The sequence below is a fragment of the Pseudonaja textilis genome, chromosome 1 (genome assembly GCF_049901715.1).
Source record: "Pseudonaja textilis isolate UNSWEBS1 chromosome 1, rPseTex1.2, whole genome shotgun sequence".
Classification (NCBI taxonomy): domain Eukaryota; kingdom Metazoa; phylum Chordata; class Lepidosauria; order Squamata; family Elapidae; genus Pseudonaja; species Pseudonaja textilis.
Genome location: NC_141990.1, coordinates 267709437 through 267729048, shown reverse-complemented (window position 1 = coordinate 267729048; position 19612 = coordinate 267709437). Strand labels below are relative to the sequence as shown.

Genomic DNA, 19612 nt, shown 5'->3' with positions numbered 1-19612 from the left:
AATGCCTATGTTCTCAAGATGACTTCAGTTTCTTAAACAAATTCTTTGAATATACTATAATTGTTTGGGTTCCAGTGATACCTTTTGTTTCAAGTCTATAATTTAGTATATTATGAACAGGTGTTGACTTGAGTTTTTATAACATGCTAAATCATGTGGCTTGTTTGATTGGGGTTAAATGTATTTGAACCAACCTTGTCTGTATTATCTGTTCCTAGCCAATTAAAATGCTAATTCATTCTGCAAACCACAGCAAGGCAACCCATGGTTAAAGATGTGTGGGCATTCTCACCATTATGGCATGTTGCTCAGCAATATTTAAACTACTATTTGGTTAGGCAAAACTAACATTTGTGTTTTGTGATTATGACTGCATGGTCTTCTGTGGTAGTATTTGCATATACTTCCACTGGGCTTTACTTTAACTATCTTTGTCCCCACACTTTATACAAGTTCAGATCAAATGTTGGGCCATCTCATTTCCCTTAGCAATAAGAGAAATTACATTATAATCTCTGAAGAATATTGTTCTCCTGAGTGTTTTTATTCATCATTATTTTGGTTTATGAAATCCTGCTACATAGTCCTGGAGGAGTTTCCCCAGGAGGAGGTAAATGCTCTATTAAGTTGTATAGTACAAAAGGTAACTTCAAGTCAGTCTCAAATCCTGATTAGTTCATGAATTCATTCACTTAGTTTTCTGGCCAGGTATGCAAAAATGCCTTTATCTTTTTCTATTTTGGGGGGCCTTCCTAGTCAAGATGACAGATGTAGTATTTGCTGTTGGTTTCCCAAAATAAAGGCAATTACAATATGTTTAGTTTCTAAATCCAGACAAATTTGACAGGTACTTCTGCTTGCTGAGATCAATTTACCACACGGGTTGCTGGAATTAGTTACATGTAAAGCACTCTGCTCTGATAACAGAGATTGATAGGAGAATCAGTAATAAAATATGGAACAGGAGGAACATTTACTAGTTTGCTTTTCCAACTTTGTTGAATATAAGCCTGCAACTCAGTACATACTTAGACACTTAATATGTAAATGCAACATAGACACTGATAGAGAATATTTGTAGCTCAGGATTGAACTGCTAGCACTGATGTTACCTAGTTTGGTAATGAAACATCTGCAAGAAAACCACCAAATTTGGACAGCACTAAGGACCCCACACAATGAAGAAAAATATTTCTGAGAAGCATGCATCTAAAGGGAATGAGAGGATCCAGTTAAGAAGCCCTGCATGCACATAGCTTGATAAACATTGTTTTCCATGCTGGTTATCCTTTGTGAATATCATTGCCCTACTGCCTGTTCATAATAATCAGGAAACTTGAACTTCCTTGACCCAGGGATTTTGGAACATGAAAAAATGATGAACTTTAAATAGTTGGCTTGCATCCCCCTAACCAATTGCACAATAAAATTAATTTAATAATTAATTTAAATTAATATATACTTCGTATGACTGATCACCAATGTAAACGTTTTTGTAAAATTAATTTTATTGTGCAATTGGTTAGGGGGATGCAAGCCAACTATTTAAAGTTCATCGTTTTTTCATGTTCCAAAATTCCTGGGCCAAGGAAGTTCAAGTTACCTGATTATTATGAACAGGCAGTACTTCCTCACCTCCAGATACCATTAAGACTCGAAACTGTGCTTGGTGGAGTTGCTCTCCTATCCAACTAACCACCTTGGAACCGAAAGGCTTATCACCATGCTCTAAGACCCAGCACTTCCTGACAACTACACTGAAAATCTTTCATAGCTTCTCGATTTGAAACCTTTTTTTTTTTTTTTTGAATCAAGGCTTGATTGCGCTGCGAGCGTTCCTATAGAAACCGTGCCGTATTTCTGCGGTTGCCTGGACACATGAAGCAACGAATACGCATGCGCCGCAAGCCCTTTTTCCGCCAGTCTAGGCAAGCGCCGATTCTCGCTTTTGATCGGTCTAAGCGCCGTTTCTCTATGGTCTGCAGAGATCATAGTTTCGCGTCAAGTGGCTGCGACGCGCGGAAGTTAATCATGGCGGCGGTCGATATAAGAGGTATTGGAGGGGAACAGTGTGGGGTAGTTGTGGTTGCCCACTACTTAGGTGTAAATAGGGGCGATCCCTACGGAACTGGGAGGACCAGCTTGTTCGCTTAGTTACTTATCTATTTTATTTATTATATGTATTTTTCCAAAGCACGTTCTCCTGGGCTATTTATTGTCCGCTTCTAGCAGAGGCATCAAGTGTTTTCATGAACCGCGTCGACACGGAAAGCTTAAATCTGTTTTAAAGCATAGAAGAACCAGGGCAGTTTCTGGACCGGAAGACCTTAAGATGTTCAAATCCATTCAGATTTCTTTCCGATTTCAAATTAATCTCTAGCATTTGAGATGGGGAGACACCATAGTAATTAGTCGTGCAGTCTGACTAATATTGGTCAGCAAAATTATACAAACAAATCCTGTTATGCTAGTTTTCTTAACAAATGACATGTTGGCTTGGTTTGTTGAGTGCAGTGTAGACATTGTATTTAAATTTTCTAGTCTGTGGAAATTAGATAAAGATCCTCATGAATCAAAATGAGAAGGCCAGACTATATAATGCTTTAATCATTTAAACAAATGTTCATGCTTTGAAGTGTTGGGTTCAGTTTCAAGGAGGTACTTGGATGGGTGAGACAGATACACAGCAGATATATAGTCTTAGAGCAGCAACTATTTAATTTTTTAAAGCTTGTTAGATGTTAATGAAACACGTATACTGTAGTTGTATTGTCATACTATTTATATACTATTAAATTTCTCCTGAATAATCAATTTGGTTGAAGTTTTTCTAGCATTGCAAAATGTTGTGTAATGGCCAATTAAACAATTGGTTAACTTTTTGGATAAACATATCTTTTATATCATGTTTAACTTTTATCAAACCAATATACATGAAACTGATAGAGATAAATTGTTATAACTTTAAGAAGACTTAAGATTTTAGGTATTAATTTATGTTTATATATTGTCAGACTAATGAATTCAAGGATTATGTGCAGATTATTTAATGTAACATGTTGTGTTTATAGAGTATTTCTATATTTTCTGGTTAGATGACCATTTTAAAGCAGCTACTGAGCTAATTTTCTTACAGATAATCTGCTGGGAATTTCCTGGGTTGATAGTTCATGGATTCCAATATTAAACAGTGGGAGTGTATTGGACTATTTCTCAGAGCGCAGTAATCCATTCTATGATCGAACATGCAACAATGAAATGGTCAAAATGCAAAGGCTAACCTTGGACCACTTGAAGTAAGTTGATGTATTATTAGTTTTTTAGCTTTCAGGAAGAAATGATATATCAACTAAGATGTTAGGAAAAGAAATATGCAGCATAATGCAGAGTCTCCTCAAGTTACATCCATTTGTTCAATGACTGTTCAGAGTTCTGCTGTGGCCTTGTGACATGCTTTACGATGCATTGCTTGGCAATGCAATTCTGGTTCCAATTGCTGTTGTAAGTTACAGATTTCTCTTTTACGAAAGAATAAACCAAAGATTTTGAAAGTTCACCTTATTAAAATAAAATGGGATGTGTAATTGTAATTTAAATACAAACTAAACAGATGAGTGAAGCTTATTTTGTTTATCAATTGAATCAATGAATAGGATGAATGATTAAAATGCAGTTAATTTAACAAGCTCATTTTAAATCAAACAAAAGAAGTTATTCGGTGTTTTTTTTAAATCAGTAGTTTTAAATCAATATTTTTTAAAAAATATATCTACCTTAAATCTATAAAGCAGATATGAAGGATATAGAACAGATCTGTCAAACTGGTGGCCTGCGGGCCGGATACAACCCACGCAGGCCACGGCCATCCCAACTCCGCAAAAGCAAAACACATCCCGCTACGTCACGATACGGCCCGCAATGCGATTGGGTTTGACACCCTTGATAAAGAATATTCATTCCACTGCTAAACAAAAACAAAAAACAACCCGCCCCCAAGCTTCTGAAACTTTAGTAGCCATAAATTAGAGGACAAATAATTAAGCCATATTATGCCAAATCACCGGCTCAAGGTTGACTCAGCCTTCCACACTTCCAAGATTGGTAAAATGAGGACTGAAAATTGTTGGGGGCAATATGCTGACTCTGTAAACTGTTTAGGGCTGTAAAAAAAGTCTAAGTGCTATTGCTATTTAGAATTGGGATTAATTTCTTTATTGGGCAAGATTCCAGAGTGCTGTTAGATGGAGCCTTTCTTCAAATGTATTGTTTACTAATTCTTTGCAGTAGATCTGCTTATCTAACCCTCTTGTGTCTCTTTGTAACTGTGGAATGAGGAGAGTCTTTAATGATTGCCACACTATGAAATTTTGACTATTGCATTTCTACTGGAAACTATAAATAAAGGGATGACTAAGAAAAAACATTTCTGTGTGGCTAAAACTTAACATATACTACTCCTTTTTTGCGTTGGAAAGGCTGCTTTCTGGACTCCCATTTTCTCAGTACATTCTGAAACTTCTTAATTGAGGGTTGGTTTTTTCCCCATTTTTCCAGTCATACTTGAGATTTTTGAATAGCATTACGGTTTCTGTTTCCTGATATTAAAGATTAATGCCAGTAATTTAAATCAATATGCTTTTAAATCACTGTCTTTCACCAATTTTATGCGCTGGGGTGGGTGGGAAGAAGACCAGCAGTTGGTAAATTTATAAAAGATGTATTGATATAAATCCCCACTCTTTATCAAGAGCTATTGAGGGTGGGGAGGAAGAAATTACCACTTGATTTCTAAACCACCTGTTTTCAAAAAGGGACCATTCTTTTTTCTCTATACTAAGATAGCTTATAGTTTCAGTGTTTATAATGTCTATGATTGTTTTCTGTCTCTAGATTTAGCTCTGTCCTTTTATCTTTCAGTCAAATGGTTGGAGTAGAATATATTCTTCTCCATGCACAAGAGCCAATCCTCTTTATCATCCGTAAGCAGCAAAGACAGAACCCAACCCAAGGTAAGGATGTAGACAGCTGTCCTATTTAGAATATAGAGCGTAACCTATGACCAGCCTTTCCCTATCTTCATGTTCTTCAGACAGACCAATTCCAAGAATTTTTTTTTAATGTGGCTGGAGAATTTGGGGAGCTGAAATCCAAACATCTAGATGTCTAGGTTGTGGAATCTTGCCATTGACACAGATTTTCCTTGTGCAGCCATACTACTTCCATATAGAGCAGTGGACTATGTGTCCCCTTTCATTTTGCATGGAGCACTGGGTTTTACAGTCGCCTAAATTACCTCTTTCAGTTCTGTGATTCTGTAAATCTAAACTAACATTGTATGTTATTCTCTAGCCTCATAGCTCTACCTAATTGTTTGTCGGACAAACTGCATAAGTTCTGAGCAAATATAATCTTTTTTTTGAGCAAGGAAGTTCCTCCTTTGGATTAGAAGAAGAAATAGAACCAGAACCAATGCTATTCTTTCTGATAATTTATATTGTTATGTTTTCTTCTTAAATGTTGCTTAAAATAGGGGCTCTGTAAAAGTGTTAAGATTTTTATTACCTACTCCTATCTAAGCCAATTTGAAATAATAGTATTTGCTGTGACATGTGGATAGTGTTGGAAGCTGTCTTTGAGGCTAACTTTACTTTTTGCAACAATAAGGGAATGCTCTCCTGTGGTAAAATGCAGTATGGGTAACAAAATGAGCTTTGTCTTCAAGCTATTCTTTTTTTGGGACACACTGGTATCTTATTATAGTTAAGATTTTTATCTGATGTTATTATAGTTAAGATTTTATCTGACCATGTTTGTTCAATCTTTCTGCATTTTAAATCTCTATCACTGTTGTTTTTGAAGTGCAAGGCCAATTATTTCTGCATCTGATCAGAGGAAGCAGAATTTGGAGTTTTATATATTACTGTTTTATTCCACTGAAGTAATTTAAATATATGCCCATAAAAGTAAATCTGCTGATTTACTTTTTAAATATTCCTGAGATCTAGCTTTATTTCAATTTATTTACTGTTTTATGCAATAAATTAAGCAATTCACCTATTATATATCTCAAATGGAATGATTGACAAATGCTATGTTTCTTTTAAAGTTATTCCATTGGCTGATTATTACATTATTGCTGGAGTAATTTATCAGGCACCTGACTTGGGGTCAGTTGTAAACTCAAGAGTGGTAAGTTTCTGTGACACTTGTTTTATTAAACTAAAAGAAATGCCCACAGAAATTTAGTTTGGTTTCTAGTTCTTTGCTTTAATTTAAGCTTTTGAAAGTTATATTTTTCTGAAAAAAATATTTTCTATAAAAATGTAATCACAGGGAGAAAAATGAAAAATTTCAATTATATCAGACTACATACTAATACTGTACATAAGATAGAACATTTCAGCTGCCAAGATTTAACTTCGGCACTTCTCCCATAAATAGGACATTGTCGCTTAAATCAGGGGTCCCCAACCCCCAGGCTGCAGCCCATTATCGGGCCACGGGTGGTTTGGAACTGGGCTGTGTGAATGACATGCGAATGTGCATGCAACTTCAGCTTCATTCACGTGAGTGGCAGGTGCTTGTGCTTGGATGGGCAGCTCCATTCATACGAACAGTGGGCTTTTGCGAGTGGAGTTTTGCAAACACCCGTTGCTTCTTCAAATGGAGTTGTGTGCAGAAGTTGCGGGTGCTTGTGCTCACGTGCAAAGCTCTGCTAGCATGAGTGGCAAATACTTTCACTTGTGCAAATGGAACTCTGTGTGTGCACATGCGGCGCATGCTGCTCACACAGAACTTCCCCCCCCCCTTCCCCCATGCTGGGCTGCCAAGCTGGAAAGGTTGGGGAACGTTGGCTTAAATAGTTTTATCAATGGAAGCTATTTGCCTAATCGTGGAAGGTGGAGACATCTCGGGAAGGACCACTAAAGATGATCTATGTATGAAATAGATGCAATCTATACTTCTTCTGACTTAATATGTGGCCTTGCTCAAACTCTCCCTGGGAATATTGGCCTGTTTCACAGGTTACACCTTCGTGTCCTGTCCTTTAAATATTGTCATTTAATGAGACTGAGGAAGTGAGCTTTTTCTGTAGTAGTGCCCGACCTATGAAACATCATTTACCCTGGGAATTGGCAGGCTCCCATCCTTTAAGCCTTCCGGAAGATTGTGAATGGTTGGCTTTCCCCACAGGCACTGGGCCAGTGAGAGGTTGGAGCCTGAGTATTATATGGTTGGAGGGATTTGGGATTGTGAAGCAGGGTTGTCTTTTATTTTATTACTGCAGTGAATCACCTAAAGTTGTGTTTTACATGATGGTTGGCCATATAAATCTTTTTAAAATATGAATAAGTAATCATTGATACTTCCAGATGATTGCTGGAGATTGCATGTTATATGAAATCAGAGTCATAATGAGTGCATATACCTATTTGTCTGATAACATTTCCTGCCACTTTTTTTCTAGCATCCTTTTTCCTCTTTTCCTTTAACATCATGCTTCATGGATGATTAGATAGGTCTTGTCAGAGGTCTATTCTGAGCTCTTGTACTGTTTGGGCGCTTTAAAACTAGGTCAGAGACTATACAAAATTAGTCTGAGGGCAGACTATCACTCTTACTTTACCTCATGTCTGTTATTTCCTCTTTACTGAAGGGAAGGTTAGCACATTGCTCTCTTTGCTCCTTTTAGTCTTCATATATTGACTTGCCTATCTTTCATCCTCATTTGTAATGACATAATTGGAAATTGTATCAAAACAAAGCTTAGAATATTGAGTTATGTGTTAATAATATACGTTGTGAATCAGCCTATTTGGCTGGCTGAAGTACTGTACAAAGAGATAAATCTTACAAATGTATATTGTCCAGCTCACAGCAGTACATGGAATCCAGTCAGCTTTTGAGGAAGCTATGTCTTATTGTCGCTATCACCCTTCCAAAGGCTATTGGTGGCATTTCAAAGATCAAGAGGAACGAGGTAAGATATCTGGGACTCCAGATTTAAAAATTTATCCTCCCCCTTTCCTTAGGAATTATGTGATTGGTCTTGGTCTTTATACTTCAGTGAAATTCAGTTAATGTTGCTGTCACTTTGTATTTGTAAAACAATAGAATACAGAATGAGTAAAGTATTCCAGGAAATGTTATGGTGTTCTTCACTGCATTTTTCCCATTTGGTTGCAGTTCTGGGTTTTTTGCACTGTATTTGCCCCTAGATCATCTAAAAAAACTGTCAGTACATGGGGGAGGGAAGATTTTATTTGGCTGGGTTGTCACAAAGCCTATTTAGATCTGAAAAGAAGTGTCTCTTAAGATCACCCACTGGTTTCTATGCTTAAGATTACTGTAGAATCTGGACCTCTCTGCTTCTCATCCAATATCTTAAGTACTAAATGACATTGGCTCTTATTACAGAAATAATGTATATCAGTATAATATTTCTGTATATGGGGGCAGGTTCTTCCATTAATACTATTTTCTTTTAAATGTATTCTCAGCAACCCAGAGCTGATAAAGCTGTCATTTTCTGCCATCTATTTTTTTTCCTGTAGCCATAAGTATATATTGCAGTGCAAATTATTCAAAGCCAAACCTGTTTTACCTGAATTGCAGAATACCAAAAAATCCATCTGAGTTTCATTTCTAAATAACTGGAATTAGTTTCCCCTTATGTTTATCAATTATGATATCAAAAAGTTGGTATGCTTTCATTATGATCTCCATAATTTTATTTTCAGATAAAGCCAAACCAAAAACGAAGAAGAAGGAGGAACCAAGCTCTATTTTCCAGAGGCAACGTGTGGATGCATTACTTCTAGATCTGAGAAAAAAGTTTCCCCCTAAGTTTGTGCAGGTAACAGTCAAATAGTAAACTACTGTTTGCTATAATGGGATACTTTGTCAAAACTGTTCAAGACCTTTTCTGAGCTGAGCTCTGGCTTTTCAGGTCATTTGAGTTTGATTGATGTGTAAATTAGCATGAAAAGAGTTTGAGGCTGTTGATCCCAAAGAACTGGATGGGATCTTCAGGCTGTGGAGAAGAGATACCTGTGAGGGAAGGGAAAAAACCAACATTCTTGGATTCAATGATTCTGAAGATTTTTCATCCTGTCTTCAACCTAAAAGAAGATTGTTGAAAAAACATCCACTTTGCAACACTGAAGGGACCTCAAAGAAATTACTATCTGGTTCCTTTTCAGTCAAACTAGGATATGATATTGAGATAACATTGATTACATTTATAAATGACCTAATAGGTAAAGAGCATAGCAGAAAAATATTTACGTGAATTTTAGAGTTGAAAGGAATCTTTAAAGTGATGTTATTTCCTAGCCAATTTAGATCCTGTCAGATGATCTAGGGGAATTGGTACTGAGCAGGAAATTACGACGGCTATCCACAAAATAGATTATGTTTTCGTCTGTAGCAAGAAGGGGCGGAGCTAGCACGGCCATCTTTGGTCTGTGTGTCCACCGCTCAGTCTGCATCTAGTCGTGCTAGTGGGGGGTTCGTATCGTTGCCCATTATTTCACAGCAAACGTTTGAAATGTGTGCTGCAATTGAAAATCCCACGAGTTGTGAGGTGCAATCAGTGATAAGGTTTTTGTTGGCAAAAAAACATAAACCAATTGAAATTTTTCGGCAACTGTATTAAGTGTACGGGGACAACATCATCACTGAAGGTAGAGTGCGCCAGTGGTCCATTAACTTTAAAAATGATGAACAGCGGAGTGGACGTCCGAGCATTGAGACTGATGAACTGGTCGCAAAAGTCGATGACAAGATTCGTGAAAACCGCCGTTTCACAGTAACGGAACTTTTGCTTAGTTTTCCACAAATTTCACGCAGTTTGTTACATGAAATTGTTACACAAAAGCTAGGCTACCACAAATTTTGTGCAAGATGGGTGCCAAAAATCCTAACAGAAAACCAGAAGAGTCAGCGTATGGCCGCATCATTGACATTTCTGTACTCTTACGACAAAGATGGAGATTCATTTCTTGATCAAATCGTAACTGGAGACGAGACTTGGGTCAAACATTTGAACAGCGAGACCAAATTGCAGTCTATGGAGTGGGGGCACACAAATTCCCCCCCAAAACCAAGAAAATGTTTGCAAACGTTCTCTGCAAGGAAGATTATGGCGACTGTTTTCTGGGATAGGCAAGATGTGCTTCTTATCGATTTTCTGGAACATGGTGCAACAATAAACTCTGTGAGGTATTGTGAAACGTTGCAAAAACTAAGAAAAGCAATTCAGAACAAGCGTAGAGGAAAGTTAAGCTCAAAAATTTTGTTTTTGCATGACAATTCCCGACCACACACAGCAAATCGCACTCGAGAAGTCCTGAATGCTTTCAAGTGGGAGATTTTTCCTCATCCGCCCTACAGCCCCGATCTTGCACCAAGTGACTACCGCTTGTTTCCGAGGATGAAGACCTGGCTTGGAACACAGCACTTTGACGATGCGGAACTGCGGGCAGGTGTGACTGACTGGCTCAAATCTCAGGTGGCTGAATTTTATGACAATGGAATTACAAAGCTTGTTCACCGACTGGCTCAAATCTCAGGTGGCTGAATTTTATGACAATGGAATTACAAAGCTTGTTCACCACTATGATAAGTGCCTCAATTTGTCCAGTGAATATGTTGACACCTCAGTTTGTAGTAGTTCCCAGGTACTTGAAGGTAACTTGAAGGTGGGAGCGCGGTGCAGCTCCTGCCCGTTCACGTGGATGGAGCCTGTCATTTCATTGTCAGTGGTCAGGTATTCGGACTTCTTTAGGTTCAGCCGGAGCCCGAACTGCTCGAGGCGGTCGTGCCACTGTTGGACTCGGTGCTCTAGTTCAGCCTTGCACAGGTTGGCCAGGAACACATCAAGTGTATATAATAAAAAATTTTTCCTACACTTTGTTTTTTTTCTATCGCAAAATGTAATCTATTTTGTGGCTAGCCCTCGTAGATGAACCCTAAGGTTCTTTCCAATTCTATAATAACGTGAAACATTTTTTTGCTGTGCCATCCATCCCAGATTATAATGGCTTCCAGCAATGAGAACTCATCCCTTAACATAATTGTCTGTTCCACTGGCTTCTAGCTTGTATAATTAGAAAGTTTTGCCTGACATTTATCCTAAATGGACTTCATTGTAATTTTAATTCATTAATTCTGGTCCTGCTTCTTAGGCAATAGAAATTAAATCCATTTTGTAACTGACAACCATTTGTGTGACTTGCAGTGTTAATCCTGAATACAGTTATACTAAATAGATTACAACCAACATTTCTTATTCTCCATTTGGGCAATGTTCAGTAAGAAAATGCAGTCTTATATCTATATCAGAAAGACCTGCATTTTTAACTAATGGTTTGGTTTTTCTCTTTGTTCACAGCAAAAATCTGGAGAAAAACCAGTCCCAGGTAAGAATTTAATCAGTGTTTTTAAATGAGACCAAATCCAGCAAATGTATATGATTAATTTTAATGCAGTCTCTTGAGAAGATAGTTTTGTCCAAGCTGGTCATTATGCATATCATTTTATGCATATAGATTTTCTATAACTTGAATCCTAAAGAATTCTCTGCCTTCAATCCACCCCACCCCCAATGCCCTCCAAAGAGCAGGAAATTATGATTTTCGCACAGGAAAATAAAATTTGCATGTAGCAATTCCAGCGGTCTTGGTATTCTGGCAATTTTAAATTGCAATTCTGGTTTTAGGTTAAGGGAAGGCCACTTGAAAATTGGAAAAAAAAAATAAATTTTCTTTTCTTCCTGTAGCTATCATTTCCTCATTGTTGCGCTAAATGAAACTATTTACTTTCAGATATAGGGTAATGGAACTGAGTTTATTCCTAAGTACTCACTGGTAAAATTCAAAGAAGTTCTAGCATTAGAAAATATCTCATGGTACTGATAATGAGACATTTAAGGCTATTACAATTAGACTTCATGTGGTTTATTTTTCCCCAGTGGATCAGATTAAGAAAGAATCAGAACCAGCACCTGAAGCTATAAAACAAGAGGAGAAGGAAGCTGCAAAGACCACACAACAGAGCACTACTGCTAAAGGGCCACCAGAGAAGCGAATGAGATTACAATGACAGAAGGGGAAATGACATTCGTAACTAGTGAGGACTTGGTGAAGAAACAGAGGTAAACAAGTTAGCTATTTAAAAATGGGACAGTGAACTGTGACATTTCCAAAATTCCAGCATTTGATTCCTCCACCCCCCCTTTTTTTAATGTTACAAACTTACAGCAACGTTCAGGATGGAATGAACACTATTTTAGTGTTTGAGTCTGAATTTTCCCTTGTGTTTTGAGGACTTTTTTTTAGCCTCTGATATTTTCAAATTGTAATTTCATACTTTTTATTACTGTCTTGCTGGAGTCCGAAACACCTTAATCTTTCATAAATAGAACGTGGCTCTGTTGTTCTGTCAGGTCTTTTCCAAACAAATTGATTACAGCAGTTCAGAGACAGTTCTTTTTCTGAATTTTCACTCTCTAAGATTAAATTCAAATTGAGATAGAACAACTTGGTTTATTGTATTGATCATTGGTGATTTTTCCTTTTTTAGTTTATTCTTTGAACAACTTATGCATGGGGGTAAAAAAAAAAATGCCCCTGATTTTGATACTTGCTTAAATATTGATGTACAATAGCCAGTAAATAAAAACATAGTAATATTCCATAGGCTTAACTTCTCTCAATTACTGTAATATTTTTTTTTTGAAGGATGAGGCTTTATATGTGTAGAATATTATGTGGTAGATATTCTCTGGTAGTGTCAGTACACAAGCTAGGAACATCTTACTCAACTTCCTGCAGAGAAAAATCCTGTAAGGTAATTGTCAATAAAATTAATTTATAATTTGTGATTTTTGTAAATATTTATTTGTTTTGAAGAGGGACCGGAGACAAGAATATTTTTAAAGGATTTTTAATCTTTCTTCTTGGTTTTTCACAGTACATGGTTTGCTTTTCCTTTCTTTTTATTCTAAAAATGTTTTGTCCATTTGTATTTTTTTGGGTCTGCTTTTATATTATTCCACTGAAAAATAAAACATTTTAAATACTGTTTCCAAATTCACAGACATCTCATTTTGCTTCTCAATAGGCAAACTTTATTAATGTGATATTTTCAGGTGTGCTGGATTAGCGTTAGCACGACTCCTTACTGACTGAGCATTTTAGAGCATTTTATAATACAAGTTATTTGGAAGGTCTTAGATTGCAGAAAGCTGTTCTAAGATTATTACTATATTCTTACTATTCTTACTATATTCTTATCAATCCCTCCCTTTGAATTATGAAGAGCTAATCATCCTGGTATTTAATACTCTTAAATATATGCAATACATTTCTCCAAAGAACTGAGGAAGATGTTTGTATTTTCATATTGTTGCCCTCATAGTAACCGAGTTGATTGAAGTCCTTGGACAGGACAGAGGGATTCATCTGAAATTGAGTCAGTAGTTCAAAGTCACTAATAGTGTATTCCTATAATTCTCTATTCAAATGTGACAGCTATATTCAGTGGTACATTTTTCGCAATGTTTAAAAATGACGCACATTCTGAGGTCCCCTGGAACAGTAGCAAAGAAACAGAGGGTGAGTGTGATGTTTGCTGAGTTGTAGAGAAACCAAATAAATAAAGAAACAAACAAATAAATAAATAAATAAATAAATTGGACTGCATGTTTTAGGGTGATAAATTTTCCACCACTGAAAATAACATCAAATATAACACATAGGAAGAAGGAAGAGCTTTAAAACCCTACTTTATCCTTAAATGATTTGATACTTTCTTACCCTGCAAAACTCTTCCCTAAACGTTTCTGATATTGGTTTCTCCTCTTAGTTATTTGCATTCCTGTATTTCTCGTTTCCTCTTCCCTCTCACCACTCTCCCTTGCCCACTCCCAAGAGAATGGGAAGATTCCCATAGCAGATTTACATTGTAGAAAAGTAAGGCAATCTCTGTGCCACATACATTTCCAGTTGTAACTTGTTCAGAGTTGAATGATTGCAGCAGACTAAAAGTAAGAGAGAGAGAGAGAGACACAGAGACAGAGAGACAGAGAGAGAGCAAAGTTAGACAAAGAGCCATACTCCCAGAAACTACTGACTAGTATATATGGCAAGAAATAAGATTATTGTCGACTAGAGCCAAGATGAGAGGAATATTCTACATAAGATAGAACAAAAGTTTATAGAAACTTGGAATACATTTCTCACAGCTCGTCATCATTTCTCACAGCTGCCATTATCAAACTTCTAATTGAAAAGATGTGAAAACCACTATTTCTGCATTGTGACTGCCTGATCTAGAATGCCTACAGATCCCTTAGAATGAACTTGGGTTAATACAGAATAATGATAATGCTAATCTCAGGAAGAAAGAATCAGACCAAAGGATTACTTTGTCCTGGATGACATTTGATTACACAAGAACACAATATTTGTAATCAAGATAATATATAATTCAGTGTATCAGAAAAAAAACAACACCTGAGATTCTCTATGTTAAACTTATGGATAGCTGCTAAGACTTGCATTCAGGAAAAGGTATAACTAGCAAAAAAATAAATAAATGCAGGCATGTAGTAGAAAATGAAGAATTTGATACCTGGGCAATTCAGCACACTGTCCTTTGTTGTCACTGTTTAAACTGTTGGTATTAGCCTCTTTTTCTATTCCTTCAACAGTAGGGAATGTGCAGCATTTTGCTATTCATGAACGAAACACTCTGGAGACGTCTATAACATTCTTTTTCCACTCTGGACCATGCTTAACCTTCTCTAGACCATGCTATTCGGCAGTTGAATAGTTCACAAAGGTAAATTCCCTAAGCTGAAAGTAATTGCAGGAGGTTGACCAAACCGCTGAGGATTTTTTTTTTCTCTAGAAATTGCTAAATCACTCCAGGAGCAGTATGATGCTAAGGCGGTTCGGTGAGAGCAAGAGTTTGGGTTTAGGTATTATCACTATGCTGATGATATCCAGCTGTATGTTTTGACCTTAGGCTGGCCAGGTATTAACCCAATGCATGGAGGTTGGGTGGGGAAGGCAGACTCAAACTCAAGCTCAGTCCTGACAAGACTAAGTGGCTGTGTTTGTTTGGGTGCCCTCATCCAGTGAGATCCCACTGTTGACCCTTAGTGGCATTGCCCTTCCCCATTTGAAATTTGTGTGCAAAATAGGGACCTTGACACAAGCAATCTAGTGTACCAAGTACATACTTTCCTGGACTCTCTTCAGATAGTCAATCACACTCTGCTCATTTCATGGTTGCATAGTGTAAAGAATTCTACACGGGGCTATCCTTGAAGGCCATATGTCTAGCTACATCTGGTTTGGAAACAGTGGTACAGGCAGGGATGGGGGGGCACTGTATTGTGTACAGGTGACTCCAGTTCTGGATACAATTCATGATGCTGGTTATCTTCACAACTCATTGCAGCTTAGCTAAAAAGCCAGAACCAACCGTAGATGTTCCAGGGATCAATACAAACCCATGGATCAGACAAACCACATCATCTAGAAATGAAAGGTGATCATGCGACTTGAAATGAAAGAGATCATGAGTTCAACTTTTGCCGTAGCCATGAAAAGTGGCTGGACGACTGGGCTGGTCCTTCTGTCTTAAGCCCAACTCACATCACAGGGTTGCTGTTGTGGGGAGAACAGGAGGAGGAAGATGTGTCGGACATGTTCACTGCCTTGAGTTATTTGTAAAATATTATGACAGAATACAAATAAATAATAAATAAATTCTCCAATCCTTGTTTTTTTAAAAAAAAGCAAAATGATGAGGTTGAGGTATAAGGAAAGAAAGGTGCAATTCATTCCAAAGTGAGATACTGATGCCTTTAAGGTATGAGGCATGATAATACTCCATATTTAACATACTATTCATATATTGTCTTTCAGGATTTAAAGTCTCACAAGAATATATGTGAACGTTATAAACAGTATATAAGAATAAAGTATTCAAATATATAACAAATGCATCTAAAATAAATGGTGTTAAGAATTGTTTAAATAGAAGTAAATGCTATGCAAATTAAGGTTTTTTTCTTTTAAAAAAAAAATCCTCAATTTTTTTTTTAAAAAAACACACCCCTCAGAAAAACGGTGTGAATTTCACATTAGTGTTCTTATCTTGAAATATGCCTCTCTTAGCCTGTCTTCAGTGTTAAGGACATTGCATTGTTCTATCACTGGGTGCAGTCATTTAAGATACCTCACCAGTGAAGTGAGAGCCTAAATTGGATAGGGCTGTAATCCCCAAACCTATTTGGGGATGTTCTTGCTGTGTTTTCCAATCACAATCATTGAAAATAGAGGTAAGAAACAGAAAATGCAGAATCAGTCCTAAAATAGAATTTATATGTTAGATTTAAAAAATTACCCCGATTTTTTTTTTGTCCAAATTCTTGAAAGAGAACAGAATATTCTGCTCTGATTACATATGTTGCATCTTCATTCTACCTGATTGTTCTTCTTTTTTTAAGAACAAGTTTTATTGATTTTTGAAGACAAACAAAACATAACACATAAAAGTATAAAACCTCCTTTCTAAGAATTACTTATAAATTTTAACAAGGCAAATAAAGCATTATTTTTTTAAAACATAGTTTCACATTATCACATTTCCATTTACACACATATATCTTTTCCAAATTTCTCATTTCTCCCTTCACTTTTATTCAATTATATTTCTTTCAAAGTTTTAGTAATTCTCAATCAGTCATAAGCACACAAAATGCATAACCTAAAGCAAAACATTGGAAAAAAAAACCTTAGTTATCATTTGTACATATCTTTTCCCAATTTCTCTCCCTTTAATTTCATTTCTCCAAGATTTTATTAATTTACAATCAAACATAAATAATCCACACACTAAACATAAAACATAAAACTTCTTTTGAAAAGTGACTTGGCCCCAGGTTACATCTTTTTTGACAGACCTAAATCAAATTCATGCCCACCTTATATACCCTTCATATCTTATTAACCATTTTGTATTTTCTATATAACTTCTCCCATCTTTTCACTCCCTTAATTATATTTTATTTATTTCAAAGTCATTATACTTATATCTTTTGTCCGTTCTTTACCAAACATCTATTTATCTCTTCTCTTTAACAAAAATTTCCCCCTGTAATCACTTTTGAAGTGTGACGCCTTCTCCTAAAATAAAGCTTAAAATAATACATAATTTCCATCCTGATTCTGCTTAGTACATTCTACATATTAAATCTTAAAATAAAAGAATAGTAAACTTATAGTATAGTTAAATGTATAATTTCTATTCTAATTCTAATTCTGATAAGTACATTGTTTTAGAATAAAAAAATAAAATACTAAAGTTATAATAACATTAAAACAGTAACAAATTGAACTTTAACTAAGCATTAATCATTTAACACAGTCTCCTAATATTTTATTAAATATCAACATCTATCATTATTAAACATTAATATTTTATTAAATATTCCAATAAACTGTTTCAAATGCAAATACTACAATACTATCTTATGCACTCTTGCAGAATCTTCTTTAATTATAGACTATCCATCATCCTTCGTCTCTAAAAAAAACTTTCTTTTTAAAATCTTGTTCTAACCCGTGGCTTTTTTTTTCTTTTTCCCTCCCTTTCTTCTCCAATCTGGTCTTTTTGCCCCCCTCCCCTCCCCCCTTTTAAGTTTCCCTCTCTGTTGTAATTCTCTTTTCAATTGCTTTCTAACATTGTACTTTCTTTTCACCCTATTTTTCTTTTTCTTGGTTGTTTTATTAAATCTTAAATTCTCATTTTTCCTTCCTCTCTTCCCATTTTCTTTCTTAGTCAAACTTTTTAGTCCATTAAAAATGGCTTCTTCCTTTTCTTCTTCTTCTTCTCCTTCTCCTTCCTCCAGTATTTGCTGGTACATAGAAACTGCCATTTCTAAAAAATGGAAGGCAGCTCCCAAGGAATCCTTGCCACTTTGTTGTCTTTCTTTTAATTTTTCATATTCCATTTTCAGTTCATCAACCGATGGTACCATTATAGGTTTTTTAAAAACAACCCAGATGCTTTCAATCTTAAAGTAATTTCCAAATGTCAGAGTTATCAAACAATCCAAACAAACAAAACTTTTTTCCTCTTCTTCTCTTTACAGTTTTTCCTCCAGAGGCAAAATCCCAGATGTATTTTAAAAGCCGTATTACCATTAATTAATGGTCTTGTAATCTTCAAGGCGTCTCCTCCAACAAAGTTTTTTAAAAAAACTTTTTAGTCCTCCCCTTCCCACTTATAACAAAGAGCTTATTTTTACCTTTAAAAAGCAGGTTTTTCTGTGCTCCTTTGCTTTCTCCGTAAGGAGGGGGAGTGAGCTTTCCTTCAGCACTTTCGCCGATGTAACAAATTCTTTTGGAAACAAATGTATCAATCCAAAGTCAGGTTTCCAGGGTGTTTTAAAAGTAACATAATGTCCTGGTTCAGCCAAGAAAACTTCTCTTCTGGGTCTTCCTCCTGCACAATCTTATCCAGTTGAAGATTTCTTTGTGGCTGCCATGACAGCCGCTCCACTGTCTCAGGAAAAAGGAGTCTAGCCGGATGGGGAAGTGGGGTGCGATATCCCCAGACCCCTGCCCGGATCTCCTCTGTCTTCCGCTGCCCCTTCAGGGCAGCGACAACCCCCAAATCCAGTTGGATCGGGGGTACCTCGATGGCGAGCACAGCAGGGACCCGCAGAGAAGCGGATTCCTGCCGCCGCCGAAGCCTTGCAACCGGAAGTCACCTGATTGTTCTTCTGTCTCCAGTTATGTTCAAAGTAATATCTTTCTGCCTAAAGGTTTCCCACCTCCATAAGACCACAGAGCTAAAGAACTCAACTGACTCAACAATATCTAGGTCTTCGAAATATATCGAAATAGTCTGTTTGTCCCTAAAGATACTTGTCATATCAGGATGGAAAATAAAGGCATAGCTCTCATCAATTCTCTGCATGTATCAGGACCCAATACAGCTCAGTTAGAGAGAATGTAGGAAGTAAAGATTGTTTTTCAGCATTGTAAGCCTTAAAGGAGTAGGAGGCCTCAGTCATCAAAGGTTGATCTTAACTGGTTAGAAATGGTAGAATCTTCTGGATATTGTTGAAAGCTCCAGAGATACAGAAAGACTACTTAAGCCCAGACAAAGTTACATGGATGTTGCTCTGTATTTCATCTGCTGAACTAGCCAGTAGATAATTAAACTTACTTATTTTTAAGTATAGTTAAGCTTGCTTCCCTGGCTTTTAATCAGTAAGATAATAATCATAATTTGTCTTTGCTCTTGAATTTAGTTTTCCAGGATGTATCTAAATAGAATACATGGTTGTATCCAATGGGATGGCCAGTGGAATTGGGGGATGGGAGCGATACCTGAAGATAAAGATGTTTTTTAAAAGCAACCTATTGTACCTATCCCCCCAGTGTTGAGAATGAAACTTTGCTTCTATTTCAGTGACTTGGGACTCAGGTGGTCTGGAATGGCAAAATAGCCTACCTGATGGAATAGATCAGTCCTATTGGACTCTGCCTGCCAACCAGAGGGAGGGGCTTTCCTGAAAGTTCTG

The 19612-nt window shown here is 36.6% G+C and overlaps 1 protein-coding gene across 1 annotated transcript; it reads left to right on the top strand.

Moving 5' to 3' along the window:
- The first annotated feature begins 1911 nt into the window (after window positions 1-1911).
- On the top strand, window positions 1912-13094 carry MED6 (mediator complex subunit 6). The gene is made up of 8 exons (XM_026708972.2): window positions 1912-2053; window positions 3137-3296; window positions 4918-5009; window positions 6107-6189; window positions 7873-7981; window positions 8742-8857; window positions 11396-11423; window positions 11975-13094. The coding sequence occupies exons 1-8, from the start codon at window positions 1975-1977 to the stop codon at window positions 12103-12105; spliced, it is 798 nt and encodes a 265-aa protein (XP_026564757.1). The 5' UTR covers window positions 1912-1974; the 3' UTR covers window positions 12106-13094.
- The last annotated feature ends 6518 nt before the right edge of the window (window positions 13095-19612 follow it).

Coding starts and splice junctions, on each gene's coding strand:
- MED6 (XM_026708972.2), top strand. CDS start 1,975: ATGGTCTGCAGAGATCATAGTTTCGCGTCAAGTGGCTGCGACGCGCGG. Junction 6,190..7,872: donor CAGTTGTAAACTCAAGAGTG/GTAAGTTTCTGT, acceptor TATATTGTCCAG/CTCACAGCAGTACATGGAAT. Junction 7,982..8,741: donor CAAAGATCAAGAGGAACGAG/GTAAGATATCTG, acceptor TTTTATTTTCAG/ATAAAGCCAAACCAAAAACG.